A 21986-nucleotide genomic window follows, 5' to 3' on the forward strand; every position below is an offset into this window, starting at 1 on the left:
TATTTGAAATCACAAGCTTTCGGAGCTTTGCTCCTTCGTCAGGTGAGTGAAGGGTTCCATAAAGGCACAGCATATATAGTCAGAGTTCTCTGACTATATATGCTGTGCCTTCACTCACCTGACGAAGGAGCAAAGCTCCGAAAGCTTGTGATTTCAAATAAAGCTTTTGGACTATAACCTGGTGTTGCACGACTCCTTACATTTGTCCACCCCAGTCCATCACCGGCATCTCCACATCATGATTAAATTTAGGATTATTAGGCAAACAGCACCAGTAAGGACCAGCATAAAAATAAATAAGGCTTTAAAAAGGCAAACTTCAAAGAAATGAAAGAAGAGTCAAATAAATTAACTGATGAGTATTACTGAAAGATAGTTCAGTTGGGGAAAATGGAACATGCTTAAAATAACAATAATGTTGAGTATGCAAGATAGCATATAGCCAATAAGGTAAGCTAAATAGGCATTTTCCAAAATAGATGAATTGGTAATTAAAACAGGAGCAAAAAGAGTTTAGAGGGAAAAGGAAGGAAGAAACACTGGGGGAAATATAGTAATTTGCTGTGACAGGCTAAAGTAGATATTACGGGTGCAAAAAAAGCCCAGCAGATAAGTATAAGTAATGAAGTTCTCCCAATATAAATTTGCTGTCCTTGTCCTATGCATAAAACCCACTCACCTTTCACTGTCATCCTTGCCGACTTCCATTAGCACCCCGTCCTTCAGTCCATCAAATTCGGAATCTTCATATTTCCCTTCAAATCTTTCCACTGTCTGCCTTTACAACCACTTCCTGCCCTGTATCCCTGCACATACCTTTTACTCTTATGGTGCTGATTTACTGTGTGTTTACCTTCCCTCCACTCTGCTTTCTGTGAAACAGCCACCTTGCCCCACATTCTAGAACTGCTTCCCTAAGCCCTTTTGTCTTGCAAGATCTCTCCCCACTTTCAAAAATGGTCTTTAAAACCTACCTCTTTGGCCACATCCCTTGGTCCCCCTCCTATTCCTGCTTGGGTCCGACCCCAAAATGTGAAGTGCCTTGGGACGTTTTGCTACGTTAATGGTGCTATATAAATGAACGTTGCTGTTGTTGTTAACTATATTAGGAAAGCATTTAAATCTGTGCATTTGAGCAGAAGAAAGTAGGCTACAGATTTACTCAGTGATACAATAGAGGCAGCTAAGGCTTGCAAAAGACACTTTGACAACCAGATGCTGGAAGTGCTAATACAGGAAATGAGAGATAGAAGGGCAGTACTGTATGGAGCTGAAGGGCGTCTCCCCAGAAATGTCTTGTATAACACACTTGGGAACAGATAGCAGGCAGAGTGAATGCGGTCCCCAGAACCCAGTGGACTTGGGGAAATGAGGAAGAAGATGGCTGACTCTGAAAACAGCAATTAAGATGAGGCTAATTTTGGCTAAGTTTGGAATGCCAAATGTCCGCCCCATGTAGATATTCTGAAAAGCGTACTCTTATAACGTTTAAATAATTTTGTGCTGAACCATCATAACCATTAATAGACTTGTTACAAAAATTAAGGCACATGGTATTAAAGGAAATGTAGCCATGTGGATAGAGGGATAAGTAGGAGACAGAAAGCAAAGGTAAATGGATTTATTTTAATTGGCAGGATGTGAGTACTGGTGTGCTCCAGTGATCAATGTTGGGACCTCAATATTCTATTTGTTTACTATTTTATTGAGATTTAAGTAATTTGAGGGAAAATAAGGTCCCCTTGCATTAAAAAAAGCATGATGACCAAATTACTGCTGGATATCTGTTTATGTGCAGTTGATTTAATTGCTGTTAATTAGAAAACTAGCCAGCAAAGGTTGAGAAATTCTCTGCATTCCTGTGCTCATAGTGAGTGACTTTCCTATCCTGAAATGATCTAGGGACAAGAATTAGCTTTTAATGTGAAGGGAGAGCAGAGAAAGAAATGGCTGGTGAAAGTAGCTGCAGGTTGTCATGCAGAGTGTGAAGGATGAGATAGAAGTAAGAAGTGAAAAAGAGATTAAAGTGTGCACTTTCTATAGATAAGTCAGCTCCTGTTTGATTATTACAGATCCTGAAACTAAAGAAAAACCAGCAAAGCTGCTGATTTTCAATTTTCACTGGAAAATGACTGAAAACGATTCCCAAAAATCTCATGTAATAAAAATGTGATTTGATTTATTCAGTTACTATAAGCTAATAAGCCTAATTATAAATGGACAGTATTGTGGAATGTGATTCCCAAAACACTGGTAAGAATCCCATGTGATAAAATGGAATACGGCTATTCAGTCACTGTAAACCAGTGGTTAGCTCTAAGTCGGCTGACAAAGGATGAATCATCCATCCTAGGTGACACAATAGGCAATTAAATAGTAATTAAATAAGCTCCATTCTTGGCAATTTCACAGATTCCATTCATGTTAATTTCACAAATTACAGCAAAATTGTTGCCTTGTCTTTTAAATTTTCCGATTATTGTACTGCAGGAGTTAATGTTAATACCTATTAAAAGGTTTGATGTGTGAAGTCTTTCCCTCCCTATTCTTCTGACTTAAAACCTCTAGTGCCTGTCTCTGAGTTGGTGCTTGCTAGGGGCAGATCGAGTGACAGTGCATCTTCAAGAAGGCTGGCCTCCTCTACCTGAAGTGGCAGAGGTATCCCTACATTTTCAGCATCTGAAATGAAAGAGAGGGACAAGAATTAGCTTTTAATGTGAAGGGAGAGCAGAGAAAGAAATGGCTGGTGAAAGTAGCTGCAGGTTGTCATGCAGAGTGTGAAGGATGAGATAGAAGTAAGAAGTGAAAAAGAGATTAAAGTGTGGAGAAATATCTCCTCTAGCATTGCCACTCACTAGGGTCATATCTCTCCTCCTGCCTGTGATGGCCAGTACTTTTTCTTCCACAGTGGGGTTCGGTCTCTTCCGGCGGCAACCTCCTGGCACAAGTTGTGCGCGAACTTCTCCTGCAAGAAATAAGGGAGTGTGTTAGTGACATCTTTGTGAGGTGTTTAGAGAATGTGCCTATCATGATGGAATAGTTGATATGCAGATGTGAGGTATGGGGAAGTGAGGGTTGCAATAGTGGTGAGTATGAGGAGAAAGAGGTGCAATGTTGTAGTGATATTAGGAGAATGGAAGTTGGGAAGTAGAGTATCGTGAGTAATGAGGCTGGAGGTAGTGGAGGTGTGAGCAGAGAGTAAGAGTGCAAGATTCCTACCTTGAAAACTTTGGTGAGGTCATTGAACTTCTTTCAGCATATTGCAGCCATATCCTGGGAGCTAAGCTCCTGGCATTGACCTCCTCAGTGATTTCTCCCCACTGGCAGTGGAGATGTTGCCTGTAGGGCTTTCTGCCCCCCTGGGGGAACAAGATCTCCCTCCTCCTGTCCACCGCCTGGACCAGGGCCTCCAACATGGTGTCAGGGAATCTGGGTCCCCTGTCTGGACCTCTTACGGCTATTTTTCAAGTTTTCCTGTTGTCTGCAGCCGGTATGTTCCTCCCCTTGAAGAGGCAGGTGGCCTGTAATGAGCGTGTGCTTTGTCCCTGTCATATTGGAGGCTGTTTAGCCCCAGAAAAACAGGGGCTGCACGGTCAAATTTCTAGGCCACAATCTCTGGGTTTCAAATCCAGTACCATAACCACTAGGCTACTGCATCCATTAGGTCAGCTTAATTTATGTGCTGAAGTCCTGATGGGGAGCTTGAACCCACAACTTTTCTGACTTAGAGTTGAGAGTGCTACTGAGCCAAGCTAACATTGTGGGAAATTGTAGGAAGACATAGACATATTAGTGGACTAAGCAATTGGGTGGAAGATAAGGTTCGATGTAGAGAAATGTGAAGTATGCTTTCAGGAAAACAACAGTGAAAGTATAAGCTAAATAAAGACTTAACAGAGTGGAGGACCCAAATCCATGGCTACAGGCACATCTACCTATCTGTCTGTCTATCTTAAATAATTTATGGCTGCACATGCTCTTGCCTACAAAGCCTTACTTCTTGTTCTTCTGTTTTAAATCACATTTTTATGTCAGCTTTCCCATTATAAATTTATATGCCCACATTTATAATGAAAACTGCCTGTACAAACTAATCACCTTGTAATTGCACAAACTGACCAGCACAGCAGCTGGTGATGTTTTATCTTTTCCCAGAAATCACTCAAAATGCTTTCTGAAAAATTTTCATTGCCAATTTTTCCCAGTAAGTGAAATTTCTACGGGTTCAAGCAAAATTTTTTAAAAATAAAAAAATAAATTATTTTTTATAATTTATATAAAATTATATAAATTTATTTTCACAATAAATGATTAAATTTATCCATTGAATAGTCTTTTGTGTCTTCTAATGCTTTCATTAAAGTTTTTATTTGAAGGCTTCAGCCTTTTCCAAAAGTTTGGGCTGGTACTTGATACTTTTGCCCAGACTTTGCTGTGACGCTGTGAGATGGATTTGGGTTGTGCAGTCTAATCATGTGTAGTGTGTCTAAATTCCCAGGATCTGACAGTGCTTTTCAGTAGCTTAAAGGTGGAATATCTTCGACAAATAATTTTGAAAAACAAGAGGACAAATTTCAAAAGCTTTGGCGAAAAATGTATATTGAGTGTGTTTTTTAAAAGAGAAGCTGTATGTGTGTGAGAGAGAGAAGGGAAGAAAGAGAAATGAACAATATCTGTTGTTGCTTTTGTGTTGTGTTCTATGAACTTCAAACGCGTGGTAATTTGAGGAGAGAAAGCCTTCATGTTAATGTTAGTTCAACTTTCAAAAAAGAATAGTTGAATTTTGACGGCAACTAATTATCTCATCTATGTTTTATTGACAATTAAAAATACTACTGTTAATTATTACTAATGAGAGAGACTGGGTCAGAGAGATTAAGAGAAAATAAGAGAGACAGACTGGGGTTAAAGAGAAAGAGTCACAGTCAGAGAAAGAGATGGGGGTGGTGGAATTTAACCCCCACCCCACCTGATGTTAACCAAGCGAGGGGCAGTTAAAATGGAGCGGGGGACTTAACCATCCGCTTTCTGCCCCAAACATACCGCCTGCAATCTTAAATTGCAGCAGCAAGGGCACCCGCTGATAGCCTTCTTTAAAATGCAGATTGGGCTCCAACGATGTCATCGGGTCCCAACTATATTTTTTACCTGAGGCCTGAACGGGGCTCCAGTAGCTGCTTCGCTGCCAGACCAAAGCTGTCGGGAGCTGCATTAAGGGTCAGAAGTGGCCCAGTAATGTAAGTTTTAAAAATTTATTTGAAGTTTTATTGTGGGCCAGGAGAAGGAACAAGTTCAAATGTCTGGAGCACCCAGGATCCTTGCAATAAGTTGCAGATAGATTGTCACACAGTCATGGTCTGGTGCATATTGCACAACATTGTATTACAGAGAGGCCTACATTTGGAGGAGAAAGACCAGTAACAGCAGTTGTCATCAGATGAGGAAGACCTGGGGGAAGGATAGGAATCACCAGTGGAAGGAGGGTCACATCAGCGCCTTACAGTCAGAGATGTCAGGGATCAGCTCATAGCTCAGTGATTCTTCTGAGCATCTCACACCCTGCCCTGAGATCTTACACAGAGCCTCTCCGCATGACAGTCCTGTTTGACCATGCAGAATCAGAGGCTGCCATGAAACTGCACTGCAGGCCCAAGTGCGAAATGCGATAAAGGCGATTAATTCTCACCCAGGTGATCAACCCATAGTGCTTTTCTTTAAAGAAGGTTTCCTAACTCCATGACTCCTACGAGATGCTCCCCTAGTGGAGTGAGCAGGGCTGGTGGAAGGCTGCTGTTCCTCACGTGGGGATCCTTGAGATGCTCATGGTCTGTGACTTCTGGGTGCTCGAGCCTGCGAGGGCTTGGCCGCAGGCTGCTGCAACTTGGTTGGTGCTGGAGCAGTGTGGCCCAGCTGACTTGCTGGCACCATGGCTGGTGCTGGTTGGGGGGAATGGCGAATGTGCAGACCTCCTAAGAGAGGCCAGCATGTACTGCTCCCATCGCGCTACTCCTACTCCCTTGGGCTGGGGCTCATCACTTCCAGTGATCTATGGGTGAGCAGATTGCAGAAGATGATCAACTTCTTCAAAGCCTATTTATTCGATTCAGCATTCTCTCCATTGTGGAGCCCAAAGTCTGCATGGCAGCCATTTGAACTTCCACCAAAGTTGCAAAACATGCAAACATGGACACCTGCTGTGAGGACTCGGCTACAACATCCCTGGAGGACACCACACCATCCAGGGTAGATTGTGGAGTGGTGATGCCATGCAAGATGATATCACAGAAGCTGAATGTGGACTCCTCCACACTTTGAGCCATAGTAGTGAAACTCCTTGGCACGCCTTCCAATACCTGTCTGTGTGAGGCCAGCAATTTTCTTCTCATGGGAAGGTCCTGGAAGTCCTAGAAAAAAGAGAAAAGAGAGAAAAGTTAGGATTTCAGAGAAAGGTTTCAATGCTCAGGTAAGAGCCTGGAGAATGTAGGGTGTAGTTGCTAAGCTTGCTGCATCTGCTGAGTTGAATGAAGGGATACAAGTTATATGCAGACACCCTGCTTGGGTTCCTCCTGGGCCAATGCTCGTGACCCTGCGTGGGCCAGTGATCTCCAGGGCTTCTTGCTCTGCCGGTGTAAGGGCGATGACATTGTGGATACCTCCACCCGTCTGATTCCTCTCCCTGGCATTATGTGCTGTCTCCTGCAAAAAGAGAGTGCGAGAGTGAGTGTGTGTTGAAAAGGTGAGTGGAGATGAGTGGGGCTTGTGTATATAGTGGATGTATTGAGAGGTGTAGATGAAGCATGATGGAATGAGAATGGGGAAGTGTTCAATGTAAAGGGAAGTATGTGTGGTGTCATGTGACATGAGTACATAGAATTAAATAGAATGTACAGCACAGAAACAGGCCATTCGGCCAAACACGTCCAACAAGTTTATGTTCCACACGAGCCTCCTCTCTCCCTAATTCATCTAACCCTATCACCACATCCTTCTAATCCTTTCTCCCTTGTGTGTTTATCTAGCTTCCCCTTAAATGCATCTATGCTAGTCGCCTCAACTACTCCTTGTGGTACCGAGTTCCACATCCTAACCAGAAGTTTCTCCTGAATTCCGTATTGGATTTATTAGTGGGAGTAAGGAATGGTGGGAGTAGTTGGTGGTTGTGCAAGTGCTGGTATTTGAGAAAAGAATGGTGCTAGCGTGTGGTGTGAAGACAGGAAAGGATGAGGTGAGTATGTTTGGATTGAGCTAGAGAGGCGTTTTTTGTGCCTTTGTAGTTGTGTGGTGAAGGATGTGATGGAGAGAATTGTTGAGAGTGGTGTTGTCAGGTGGTGATACATAGAATTACATAGAATGTACAGCACAGAAACAAGCTATGCGGCCCAACAGGTCCATGCTGGTATTTATGCTCCACAAGAGCCTCCTCCCACCCTGCTTCATCTAACCTCATCAACATATCCTTCTATTCCTTTCTCCCTCTAGCTTCCCCTTAAATACATCTATGCTAGTTGCCTCAACTAATCCTTGTGGTAGCGAGTTCCACATTGTAACAACTCTCTGGGTAAAGAAGTTTCTCCTGAATTCCTTATTGGATTTATTAATGACTATCTTATATTTATGGCCCCTAATTCTGGTCTCCCCTGCAACAGGAAACATCTTCTCTACATCTACCCTATCAAACCCTTTCATAATCTTAAAGACCTCTATCAGGTCACTCCTTAATCTTCTCTTTTCTAGAGAAAAGAGCCCCAGCTTGTTAAATTTTTCCTGATAGGTATAACCTCTCAGCTCTGATATCAGCCTAGTAAATCTTTTTTGCACCTTCTTCAGGGCCTCTGTATCATTTTTGTAATACGGAGACTAGAACTGTTCATAGTACTCCAAGTGTGGTCTAACTAAGGTTCTATAAAAGTGTAACATGACTTCTCTGCTTTTCAATTCTATCCCTCTAGAAATGAACCCCAGTGCTTGGTTTGCTTTTTTTATATTCTTATTAACCTGTGTTGCTACTTTTAGTGATTTATGTATCTGTACCCCCAGATTCCTCTGCTCCTTTACCCCATTTAGACTCTTATTTTCCAAGCAATATGTGGCCTCCTTATTCTTCCTACCAAAATGCACCACCTCGCACTTACCTGTATTGAAATTCATTTGCCAATTACATGCCCATTCTCCAAGTTTATTAATGTCTTCCTGTATTTTGTTGCAGTCCTCCTCAATATTAACTATACCCCCTAATTTGGTGTCTTCTGCAAATTTTGAAATTGTACTTCCGATTCCTGAGTCCAAATTGATTATGTAAATGGTGAACAACAGTGGTCCCAGCACCGATCCCTGTGGAACACCACTTCCCACCTTTTGCCAGTCTGAGTAGCTACCCTTAACCCCTACTCTCTGTTTTCTGTTTTGTCGCCAGCTTGCTTTCCAGTATGCTACCTGTCCCCTGACTCCACATGCTCTGACCTTAGTCATGATTCTACAATGCGGTACCTTATCGAAGGCCTTTTGAAAATCCACTGCATTACCCCTTATCTACCCTTTAATGGGATATATTTCTTCTGGCCTCTATTGATCACCATTTTAAATGTTTCCCACTGCTGTTCTATTTCTTTGTTTGTCAGCAAATTTTCCAGTTTATTATCCCTAGTTCTATTCTCATTCCCTTAAAATCAGATTTTTTCCAATTTATTACTTTGGTTTTTGACTTATTTATGTCCTTCTCAAACTTTATCTTAAAACTTATTATGTTATGATTAATGTTACCTAGATGTTCCCCTATGCTTACTTCTCTTATCTGTTCTGGTTCATTTCCCATTATTAGATCCAGCAGTGATTCCTCTCTTGTTGGGCTTTTTACTTACTGGGTAAGAAAGGAGTCCCGCACATATTGTAAAAACTCCATTCCCTGTACCCCTTTACCTATCTCTTTTTGCCAGTTTATTTGGGGGTAGTTAAAATCTCCCATAATTATTATTCTATGTCTTTTACACATTTAACATGTTTGCTTACATATTTCTTCTTCCACCTCCTTTCTGGTGGAGGAAGAAATATGTAAGCAAACATGTTAAATGAGTAAAGGGGTACAGGGAATGGAGTTTTGGTCTGTAGCATACCTCTATAGGCGTGATTGATCCCTTATCTTTTATTTCTTTACTGCCTGTACAGCTTATACATTGCTGCACAGGCAGTTTAATTCATCTTTAGTAGCTGTTCCTTTTACTTTATTTTTATACTTCTGTTTTATAACTGTATTTGTTCCTTGACCATTTATGTTATCTTTATTCATCACCCTGGTCTGATCTTTACACTCATCTCCTGTTTCTTTTACCTTTAGGCTTTTGTTATTGCTACCAGATCCCTCCCCCATTTTGCTAGTTTAAAGCTTTATCCCCCGCCCTATATCCTTTCTGCTAGGACTCTGGTCCCATTCCAGTTCAGGTTCAGTTGGAGCCCATCCCAGCGGTACCGCTCTTTCCTGTCCCTGGTGCCAGTTTCTCATGGAATAGAACCCCTCCTTCCCACATCATTCTTTCGGCCTCGTATTAACCTTTCTGATCTGTCTAGCCCTATGCCAATCAGCATGTGGCTTGGGTAGTAATCCTGAGATTACCACCCATGAAGTCCCGCTTTTTAATTTAGATCCTAGCTTCTGCTATTCCATTAGCAGGACCTCCTCCTTGTTCTTCCTTATGTCATTGGTGCCTTCCTTTCCAAGTTCCTCTCCTGTTGAGAGAGGTGAAGAGATGAAGGGATATACTCAGTCTTGTTGCTCTTGTACGGTCATTAAACCTCTTTCTTCATTGAACCCAGGTCATGGGGTTGATGCTGCTGGCACTGACATTCTCAGCTATATCTCTTCATGCCTGGCTGGTAGGGGCCTTGGCGATGACCTGCAGGTGCTGACATTGAGTACCTTCCTCCTGGATCTCACGCCCTCCTCCAGGGATGCATCGGGAAAGCGGGTGGCAGCCCTTTGATTCATCTCTGTATCCAACAAGTTTTCCAGAGTTTGTGTATCCCTGCTTTAATTACAGTCGGGGAACGTTCTGGAAATTGCACGGGTCACGTGGGCCGGCTGCCTGATTCTGTAGACAATTGTGAGGGCAGCCCGCCTTTCAAATATTAATAAGGCCCGGGAGTTAAAATGGCCTAGGCCTCACGCCAACTACATGGGGGCTTGTCACCCACTCCACCCCACCGCCTGGACGATTCCCACCCAGAGTTAAAATCGGGGCTACGGTCTCTACATTCTGCCTGATCTGCAAACCAAAGATTCCTTCTGACCCCCTTCCACGAGCAACGTCTTTTATTTTATAGCCAGCTGGGCAGGAGAGCTTCCATTTCAACTCCAGTAAAGTTCCAAAATAACCACATAACCCCATATAGAATTAAAGTCATAACTTTAAAAGACTCATCATACTGAAATGTTCTAATTTGAAGCTGTATTCTCTTCATAACCCTTTCATACCTCTTACCTGTTAAGATAGATTTATGAATGAAAGTTCAGCACTCAGTAAGGCAATTGAAGTTTTGACTGTGTGCGTTTTATAAAGATTTTTGTTCATAAATGATATGCCTAATCTTATTTTTGTTTCTACGTAGACACGCAGCAGAGTTTCTGAAAGTGGGTGAACACAGGATTGGACGATTGTACAAAAAGGCTATCTATAAACAGTTTACTGATGGAACGTATTCGACTGAGATTCCAAAACCCGTTTGGTTGGGATTTCTTGGCCCGCTGTTAAGGGCAGAGGTGGAAGATTTGATTATTGTTCACTTCAAAAACTTTGCATCACACCCCTATTCTCTGCACCCACACGGAGTCTTCTATGAAAAAGATTCTGAAGGTAGCTTTGCTGAATAAAAGAAAGAAAGAACTTTTATTTATATGGCACCTTTCACGACCTCAGAATGTCCCAAAGCTCTGTACAGCTAATGAAGTACTTCTGAAGTGAAGTCACTGTTGTAATGTAGAAAACGTGGCAGCCAATTTGTGCACAGCAATCTGATAATAACCAGATAATCTTTTTTTTAGTGATGTTGGTTGTAGGGTTGCCAACTCTAGTTGGACATATTTCTGGAGATTTCATCATGTGACTTCCTTGCTCCAACTGCCCAGCCCAGTCAAACAGCCTTTTTTCCCATTTCCACTATTTTTTATAACTAATTAACGGAAGTGTTCAAAGAAAAGAAAATGTACAATTTTTTTAATGTTCCAATAATTTTTTTCCTAGGTTGCCCACAGCAGAGTCCAGGAAATTAATCATTAATTCCTGGAGACACCAGGACAATCCTGGAGGGCTGGCAACCCTAGTTGGTTGAGGGATAAATATTGGCTAGGTCACTGGGGTGAACTCCTCAGCTCTTCTTCAGATAATACCATAGGATCTTTTACATCCACCTGAGAGGGCAGATGGGGCCTCAGGCCTCCGAAGGACGGCACCTCCGACAGTCTATAGAGTGGGACTTGAACCCAGAAGCTTCTGACTCAGAGTGAGAGTGCTACCATGGAGCCATGGCTGACAGTCAAATATAAAATATCTGCAGACTGGGCTGCAGGAAGCATCAGCTATCTAACTGACACAGTAGTACCATTAGCAGAAAAACAATTTTGGATTCTGAGATAATTCTAAACTAAACTGAAAGTAAGTAATAAAAAATGAAGTTTATTCAGCGCAATGATTTAGAACAGTCCACCAATAGCAATAAATGTCTTATATCAAACACACTGGGCTATAGCATTTTCCATAAATAATCTTATATTCATACATTCATGTAAGTCTGTGAAATGAATTGCAGGTGAATTTCAGGAGTTGTTGGTGTGACCTGCTGCTGCCTGACACAACCTAGTTGGCAGTGGAGCAGGAATCACATTTTAAACAAAAGAAGTTATGCTTGCCCACACTTCATCCAACTGGCATCTTCTGTTTTGTAAGTCAAATCCTAAATGGTCTGTTCGGTCCTAGATGGCCAGTCCCATTTGGAAGTCTCTGATCTCAGTGAATTGAGCTACACTCTGTTGGACATTGCACCAGTCGGTATCAATGATACAGAGATTGACACACTGAGATTGACTAAGAATATTGCCCTTGCTATACTCTTTCTTGCAGTCTGAGGTTTTGTTTTTTGTGCTTTCATTAAGATGAACTTAAGAGGCTGGAAGTCATTGTTTGGCATTTTGTGTACTGGGGGAATGCAAATTGGACTTTTCATTGCAAAACATGATTAAATGTGGCATTTGATGACAAAGAGCTTCACAGGAGAAAAGGGCCTAGCAAATTGCCCAGGGTATTTTATAAATTACTTCCCTGCAAACTTGGTCATAAATAATTTCAAAGAGCATCTGCCTTTCCACTGTTATGCTCTGGTCCTTTTATACAGCAGATTTAACACTATGCAAAGTGGAGCTCTGTGCATGGTTGCGTTCAAGTAAATCGAAAATATCCTTATTCCTGCTGATTCTAATTCTCCTTTCTTGTACAAAGAGACTATTGTGTATTTGGGAGTTCTCATTAATTTTATCTGAAAATCAGTGAACTTTCCTGCTAAGTACCTCTGTTTTATGAACTCTCTACAATGCACAAATATCCATTTTTTTCTAGTGCACAAAGAATAAAATGGCCACTGGTAGTTCATCTGCACCACTTTCTATTTTCACACTGGTTGGTTGTATAGTGCCAGTGAAATTTTAATTTTAATTTTTTTAAATTGAAAAAATAAAGTAGATTAAAAAATAGGTGGTACATGCAAACAAGTAAGCCATTTCTGACTAAAAGAACTTAAGCTCAGACAAAAATGAAAGCATTAACTCCTTTAAACCTGTAGATCATCTTAAGGCTTCAAATTACATTAGTGACCAACATTTGTGACAGGACAGTACATGTTTGTTTTCTAGAACTGTGCAGGTTGCTACTTATTTATTTATTTAGATCTGCTCTACTTAAATTTCTTAATATCTTTATGATCTATCAATCACCCAAGCAGATCTAGGCTTTAGGATCAACTGTTAAATCTGGAACTGTTCCTAAATGATCACATTTAATAGTTACTATCAATCAGAGGATAGAAACATATGTGAAATGACTGTGGCATGACTGCAAACATTCTAACTCTGCTGGACGTTTCTTCATGGTGAAGAGCTGATACCTTATTTTAGTTTGTAGGCATTCTTCTGCTATCTCATGTACAATACCAAGAGAAAATACTGGCTTTCTTCTCTGTCTCCTGGGTCATAAGGGCATGTTTCTCCTTTCCTTTTCCAACACCATTCCCATTTGATGCTGCTGTTGCTTTTTGATTTGGGGTTGACCTCTGCTGCTTACTATGACATTTCTAATTTTATGAAACTACCTCAAGGTCAGTGTTCTGCAATTTTCCAGTGACTTGCTCATTTGACACAAACTTGCTTTTATATTCTAATTTTTCAATTAATTTGCTCAGAGATATCGGTACACAAGTTATAGTGTTGTTCTTTCTTACAGGTGCTTTTTATCCTGATCGTACATCGGGTAAGCATAAGATGGATGATGCCGTTCCACCAGGGGGAAGCCACATGTACAGATGGACAGTAAAGAAAGAGTATGCACCCACAGAGGCTGATTCTACTTGTTTAACCTGGATTTACCATTCCCATGTGGATGCTCCAAGGGATATTTCCTCAGGTTTGATTGGAGCACTGTTAACATGTAAGAAAGGTACAGTAGAGCACTGTTTCTTAAACTGTCTGTGAACACCAAGTTCTCGGTCTCAAAACTTAAAACTAGTTCACCAGATTTTAAATCTTTACCTTGACTAACACTGCATTTTCTCTGAGGATGGACTTAGATAGGTCTTAAAAATGGCTGGTGTTCAAAGTAAAACAATTCACAGATAAGGTCACAGATGAAAGGCTAGTGCGGCTAGATTTCCTTCACTTGACAGTTCCAAATTTCCTTCCAGACAACTCTGAAGTTCTAACTCTCATTAAAACGCATGTTTAGTTTGGATTCCAGGAGGTCAGTGTCCTGGTGCTCTCTGTTTTTACGCTGCTAGATCTGGCTCCCTAATCCTGTGGCAGATTAAATTTCTTGTGGGTGTCTGCTCCCCCTGGCTCCACCAAAAAAAAATTAACATTTCCTGGTCCGTTTTGTCAGCAGCCTCCAGCAGGCCTCATAAGGACCGCTGGTTAGGCCACTTACTGCCTGGTACAAATGGGCGGTGAATACACGGTGCACACTCCATCCATTTGTACCTCAAAATTGCAATTGGGGTTTATGTGCATCATAGGATATTACAGTTTACCTATTACAAGTAGCCTCCCAGGCTGGTGGGCACTCCAGTTACCTATCTCAGGACCCGCTCCACGATGGCAGCAGCTGGAGCAGCAGCGGTATAAACGAGGCAGTAAGTGACCCGGCACCATTTTCATGCCACTACTGACCCGTTTACTGCAGGTGGAAGAAGTTATAATCGGCCCTTCTGTCTCATAGATGTAAGTGATCAGCATTGACTTTTTGTAACTGTTAACTAAACACAGGTGAGATGATCAGTTGCTGATTTCAACTGCTGTTTTTTTTAAACGATGAAAGACATTGGCCTCGATATTAATCCCCCCACGACGGGCGGGAGAGGATCGGTGGGGGGGGGGGGGTTAAAAAGTGAAATCCATGTAACCCAACCCCAACATGCCGTGCATACGCCAGCCGCCATTTTTACAGCGCGGGATATTGGGCCGTGTGAGTATCCCGCTGTGGAGAGGCAGGAAGCTTATTCACATATCTAAATCGTGTTCCCACAGTGTAAATGGGAGCCTGATTTGAAATTAATTGGTGCTGCATGGGTTTCCCAGGGGTCGGGAAACTCAGCAGGAAACCCCGGGCCCCTCAAGGAAGCCATTGGCCTCCCCCCAGCCCCAATTTCCCCCCCTCCTGATTGCCAGAGATCGTCCCCGGCTGCGGCCTCCTGCCTCTAGTGTTCCCTCCCGCTCGCCGGACAGGCTGTCCATTTGACCAGCTGCTGCGCGGGAGGCGGAGCTACAATATGTTAATGAGGTCCTGCTGTTAAGATCGGCAGGACCTCTGCATCTCTGGCCTTGCTGGGTTCTTCAGCCGTTTTCGGCCTCACCCACACCCTCCCCTCCTCCCCGTAAATATTGGGGCCGTTCTCTGATCCCAGTCTGTCTGTCTATCTGTCTCTCATACAAGTGTAAATAATAATTAGTATTGACCTTTTCTAATAAACAAAACATAGGTGAGATAATTAATTAGTTTCAAAATTCGAACTTACTCAACATGAAGATACTTTTTTCACTCTATCTTTCTCTGACCCTCTCTCAGTTTCTCTTTCTCTTCCCCTCTCTCATTTTCTCTTTCTCTCCCCCTCAGCTTGCTACATTTTCTGAAGTTTATAGGCGATAAAACAAAAGCTACAATAGGTACATAATCAAAATATTGTAATGTTTTTGCTCTCACACACAAGGACACACAGCTTCACTTAAGGAAACACTCAGTAGATATTTTACCTCAAAATATTGGAATTTGTCATCTTGTTTTTCAAAATTATTTGAAGACAAGCTAGTGGAAAGTGCTAGAAGCTAAACAAAAGCATTCCAACAGTACAGCTGACTAATTGGTACTAAACCATGCTGGGAAATTAAGCACACTATATATGCTCACACTGCCAAATCCATACTCAGTTCATTGGACAAAAATATTAAAGCCTTTTGGGAGAGACTGAGACCTTCAAGTAAAAACTTTAATGAAGGCATTAAAAGACACAAAAGGCAATTCAGTGGATATATTTAATCATGTTATTGCAAAACATATAACTTTTTGAATTTTTTATTTTGTTTAAAGACTTATTTTGGACATTCAAAATTTCAGTTTCTAAAGAAAAAATATGGCAACTGAAAGGAATTTTCAGAAAGTATCTTGAGGATATGTGAGAACCCAATGGCCAGACTGTGGAATCACAGGGGTGATATATTGTCACTATAAAATAGCAGCTATTGTATGCCACACACCATGATACCTTTAACTTTGAAATGGCTTATCACAGTGCCACTAGCAGGAGTAACAGGTTTTCAGGTACTCATAATGAGTTTTCAATGAAACGTGCACCCCATGTGCTACATTTAAATATATAAATTATGTTTTGCAACTTCTTCTGGACCTTTTGCCAGATCCTCAAAATTGTTGACACTGCGTTAATTCTTTCTGTGATAAATTGCCATAATAGTTGAGGGTCAACCTCCTGGAATATAAATGTGACCAAGTACCTCCATTACAGCCAGGAACTGACCTGAAAATTGATTTTTTTAATCTTGGCATTGAGCCATTCTACACAGATTTTGCATACTCCACAGCTAAATTAACATACCTTTTGACATTTATACCAGTTAAGTGCCTTGATAGCTGCTTGAGAAAGATTAATGGGTTATTATTACACCTGGCTGGTATTTTTTCATTACTACTCACATTCATTACTATTTTCATTACTACTCAAATGGTACAATTTTATAGGGGGTGCAGGAACAGAGAGACCTGGGGATGGAAGTACACAAATCTTTGAAGGTGACAGGACAAGTTGAGAAGGCTGTTAAAAAAGCATTTGGATCCTTGGCTTTATAAACAGTGGCATAGAGTACAAAAGCAAGGAAGTTATGCTAAACCTTTGTATGTCACTGATTAGGCCTCAGCTGGGCACCACACTTTAGGAAGGATGTGAAGTCTTTAGAGAGGGTGCAGAGGAGATTTACTAGAATGGTACCGATGATTCGGGACTTCAGTTACGTGGCGAGACTAAAAAAGGGGGGGGTGTTCTCCTTAGAGCAGAAAAGGTTAAAGGGAGATTTAATAGAGGTGTTTAAAATCCTGAAAGCATTTGATGGAATAAATATGGAGAAACTGTTTCCAGTGGCAGAAGGCTCGGCTACCAGAGGACACAGATTTAAGGTCATTGGCAGAAGAACCAGAGGCGAGATGAGGAAATTTTTTTTTATGCAGCTAGTTGTATGATCTGGAATGCACTGCTTGGAAGGGTGGTGGAGGCAGATTCGGTAATAACTTTCAAAAGTGAATTGGATAAATGCTTGAAGGGGAAACATTTACAGGGCTAAGGGGAAAGGGCAGGAGAATGGGACTAATTAGATAGCTCTTTCAAAGAGCTGAAAGACACGATGGACTGAATGGCCTCATTCTGTGCTATGTCATCCTATGATTCTATGAAATCAAATTTTCAGGAATTACATGTTTTAAAACTGTCAATTCCTTCGGCTTCTTTAGCGGATCATGAATTACAAAGAAAAGTGGATATTTCTCCAAGTTTTTTCCAGAGAGGACAAAATAGCCCAATGGGGGTAAAATTGGTCAACGCCAGTAGCACAAAACAGGTTGATAGCGAACCAACAGCCTGTGTTACACCATACCCAGTGTTGTTTTCCTTTGACTTCAGTGGAAAAGAAAATCAGGCACGGTAAAAGCGGGCTGCCGATTCCCTAAGAGCCTGTTTTGCCCTACTGTCGGTGATCAATTTCATCCCCAGTGTGTCTCATTCCATTGATAAATATAGAACCATAGAATAGTAACAGCACAGAAGGAGGCCATTCGACCTGTCGAGTCCGTGCTGGCTCTCTGCAAGAGCAATCCAGCTAGTCCCACTCTCCTGCCCTATCCCCGTAGTCCTGCAAAACTTTTTTCTTTCAAGTACTTATCCAGTTCCCTTTTGGAAGCCATGATTGAATCTGCCTCCACCACCCTTTCAGGCAGTGCATTCCAGATCATAACCACTCGCTGCGTAAAAAAGTTTTTCCTCATTTTGCTTTTGGTTCTTTTGCCAGTCACCTTAAACCTGTGTCCTCTGGTTCTCGACCTTTCCGCCAATGGGAACAGTTTCTCTCTATCTACTCTGTCTAGACCCCTCATGATTTTGAACACCTCTATCAAATCTCCTCTCAACCTTCTCTGCTCTAAGGAGAACAACCCCAGCTTCTCCAGTCTATCCATGTAACTGAAATCCCTCATCCCTGGAACCATACTAGTAAACCTTTTCTGAACCCTTTCCAAGGCTTTCACATCCTTCCTAAAGTGTTGTGCCCAGAATTGGACACAATACCCCAGTTGTGGCCGAACCAGTGTTTTATAAAGATTCATCGTACCCTCCTTGCTTTTGTACTCTATGCCTCTATTTATAAAGCCCAGGATCCCGTATGGAATTTTAAACGCTTTCTCAACCTGCCCTGCCACCTTCAATGACCTGTGCACATATACCCCCAGGTCACTCTTATCCTGCACCCCCTTTAGTTTATATTGCCTCTCCTCATTCCTCCTACCAAAATGTATCACTTCGCACTTCCCAGCGTTAAATTTTATCTGCTAAATGTCTGCCCATTCCACCAGTCTCTCTATGTCCTCTTGAAGTCTATTACTATCCTCCACGCTGTTTCACTACACTTCCAAGTTTTGTGTCTTCTGCAAATTTTGAAATTGTGCCCTCTACACCCAAGTCCAAGTCATTAATATATATCAAGAAAAGTAGTGGTCCCAGCACCGACCCTGGGGAACACCACTGTACACCTACCTCCAGTCCGAAAAATAACCATTCACCACTACTATCTGTTTTCTGTCACTTAGCCAATTTCGTATCCATGCTGCCACTGCCCCTTTTATTCCATGGGCTACAACTTTGCTGACAAGCCTATTATGTGGCATTTTATCAAACACCTTTTGGAAGTCCATATACACCGCATCAACCACATTGCTCTCATCAACCTTCTCTGTTACCTCATCAAAAAACTCAATCAGGTTAATTATACATGATTTGCCTTTAACAAATCCGTACTGGCTTTCCTTAATTAATCCACACTTGTCCACTTATACTTCTAGAATAGTAATCTGTTACTTGTGCAGGTAAAACCGTGCTAGTTACATTTAATATTGTCCAGAAAGCACTAATATAGCACAAAGTATTTTCCACAAAAAGTAGAACAAAGTGTGTTTAGTATTGAAGTTTTCAAAATCAGACCTTTTCTGTTTATGTTTGCAGGCCTGTGTACTTGTCCAGAATTTTTTAGTTCCAATACTTTCAGAATGACTTCCACTTCCTGCACGGTTAACACTTTTTTTGCAGTAAGACTTTTGTCAGTTAGCATTGTGTATATTTGCAGCTTAATAGTTGAATCTGTGCAAGGGATTGGTCTGAAACCAAACTGGAGTGTGATTGCTGAGGGATTTGTATGTATCTGCTCCAAATCCCAAATTTTACAAGTTCATTGCAACTTGACCTCCTCACTCTACAAGTAATTGTTTTTGGCAGAAAGCAAGATATATAATGTAACATTTTGAAAACTAGCACCTTGATCTGTTGCTGAGAGCGTCTTGTTCAAATTGAGATTCCTGAGTTATTGAGGATTGACAGGAAGTCAAAAATGTGGCCTTTATGACAATGGAGTATGATTATTATCAATGTTTTAAACTAAAGTAGGATTTGGTTATACAGAATTAAGAGTGAATTTACCGTTGATTTATATGATCTATATTACACTGAGGTGAGTATAAATAGTTCTGTAAGTGGATTGTGTGTATATAAATTAACAAACAAATGAGCAGAATTTGATGTTCTAAGCAGAAGGACACAAGTGCATCTTTAGTCGTACGAATGTACAAAGCACGAATTTCCTAACGTAAGACTTGTTCCGCTTTAATGTTTACAGGAACTTTGGATGCTGTCACATTGAAACGTAAAGATGTCGACCAGGACTTTGTCTTGATGTTCAGTGTTGTGGATGAGAATCTGAGTTGGTATCTAGATGATAATATAAATAAGTACTGCACTATGCCATCTACAGTTGACAAAGATGATGAAGCTTTTCAGGAAAGCAACAAAATGCATTGTGCGTACTTTTATCCGACTTTCTGATCATTATTTATCTTGCAGAAATTTTTTATTATTGCCAGGGTAGTGCTTTGCACCCGGGTTCACTGGAGCATATGAACAACCTGTATGTGGATGTTATTGTCATTTCCAGATTCAAAGTTGACTGCAGCCTTAGACTTGGGTCTGCAGTGATTTTCTATTAATGTTATTTTGATCTATTTTGGTGATGTGAGTTAAAAATAATGTGGAAGCAGAATGTAATTGATTATTAGAGAACAGATTAGTGGAAACTCCAAGCTGAATCCAACCTGTCTGCAAGTCAACTTCATCTCACCACAGGACCTGAGACTTTGGAATTTTACATATTGTTGCCTCCCTGTTCTCTGTTTACAACCAAGACATGTCTCTCCTAATCTCTTTCATGTCTGTGTAACCTGAATTCCCTATGTGCCCATTCATATGTGCATTTTGGATGGGATCCCAGCCTCTAACCACTATCTCCCTTTTTTTTGGCCCCTCTCAGGCCATTCTCTTCTATCATCCAGTCATGCCACCATTTCTCTCCTATCTAATCCCTCTCTAATCCAACTCCAAACCATCATTATTCTTCTACCTCCTCCATAAACTTGAGCTCACCCAAAACTCTGCTACTCGTATCCTAATTCACACCAAGTTCCATTCACCCATCAACCCTGTGCCCACTGACATACATTGGCTCCCAGTACAACAACGCCTCAGTTTTAAAATTCTCATCCTTGTGTTCAAATCCTTCGATGGCCTCGCTCCTCCCTATCTTTTTAATCTCCTCCAGCCATATAACCCTTTGAGAACTCTGCGTTACTCCAACTCTGGCCTCAAGTCCACCCCCCATTTCCTTCAGCCCACCATTGGCTTTCAACCATCTGGCCACAAGCTCTGGAATTCCCTACTTAAACCTCACCGCCTCTCTTTTCCTCCTTTTAAGATGCTCCTTAAAACCTACTTCCTTGACCCTTTCCTAATGTCTCCTTCTTTGGCTTAGTGTCAATTTTTGTCTGATTATGCTCCTGTGGAGTGCCTTAGGATGTTTTAGTACGTTAAAGACACTGTATAAATGCAACTTTGTGTTATTCCTACTCCCCTGCCACTGTCCCAGGCTTGAACCCCCCTTCAGTAAGCCTACAGCTTCCCTCTGTGCCTTTCTTGGCATTCACCAAAAGGCCTATTGAGTTGCCCATCACTGCTTCCTTATGATCAATAACCCTAACTGCCCCATCCTCATCGATCACTGACCTTCCTGCCAAGCGCTCAGAGTGCATCTTCATACCAAGTTTTAATGAAAAATGATGCAACTTTAAGGTGACTATTAACCAATCATCAGAAAAGTGATGGAAGGTGTCGTCGACAGTGCTATCAAGCGGCACTTACTCACCAATAACCTGCTCACCGATGCTCAGTTTGGGTTCCGCCAGGACCACTCTGCTCCAGACCTCATTACAGCCTTGGTCCAAACATGGACAAAAGAGCTGAATTCCAGAGGTGAGGTGAGAGTGACTGCCCTTGACATCAAGGCAGCATTTGACCGAGTGTGGCACCAAGGAGCTCTAGTAAAATTGAAGTCAGTGGGAATTGGGGGAAAACTCTCCAGTGGCTGGAGTCATACCTAGCACAAAGGAAGATGATAGTGGTTGTTGGAGGCCAATCATCTCAGCCCCAGGACATTGCTGCTGGAGTACCTCAGGGCAGTGTCCGAGGCCCAACCATCTTCAGCTGCTTCATCAATGACCTTCCCTCCATCATAAGGTCAGAAATGGGGATGTTCGCTGATGATTGCACAGTGTTCAGTTCCATTTGCAACCCCTCAAATAATGAAGCAGTCCGAGCCCGCATGCAGCAAGACTTGGACAACATCCAGGCTTGGGCTGATAAGTGGCAAGTAATATTCGCGCCAGACAAGTGCCAGGCAATGACCATCTCCAACAAGAGAGAGTCTAACCACCTCCCCTTGACATTCAACGGCATTACCATCGCCGAATCCCCCACCATCAACATCCTGGGGGTCTCTATTGACCAGAAACTTAACTGGACCAGCCATATAAATACTTTGGCTACAAGAGCAAGTCAGAGGCTGGGTATTCTGCGGCAAGTGACTCACCTCC

General features: G+C 41.8%; 1 protein-coding gene across 1 annotated transcript in view; it reads left to right on the forward strand.

Moving 5' to 3' along the window:
* The window catches only part of LOC137323013 (ferroxidase HEPHL1-like), a 97227-nt gene that overhangs the window by 12560 nt on the left and 62681 nt on the right, over window positions 1-21986 (forward strand). The window contains exons 2-4 of the mRNA XM_067986349.1: window positions 10600-10844; window positions 13479-13691; window positions 19685-19864. Coding sequence (XP_067842450.1) covers window positions 10600-10844; window positions 13479-13691; window positions 19685-19864 — 638 coding nt within the window. The remainder of the gene's footprint in view (window positions 1-10599; window positions 10845-13478; window positions 13692-19684; window positions 19865-21986) is intronic.

This window comes from Heptranchias perlo, chromosome 6 (assembly GCF_035084215.1).
Source record: "Heptranchias perlo isolate sHepPer1 chromosome 6, sHepPer1.hap1, whole genome shotgun sequence".
Taxonomy (NCBI): Eukaryota; Metazoa; Chordata; class Chondrichthyes; order Hexanchiformes; family Hexanchidae; genus Heptranchias; species Heptranchias perlo.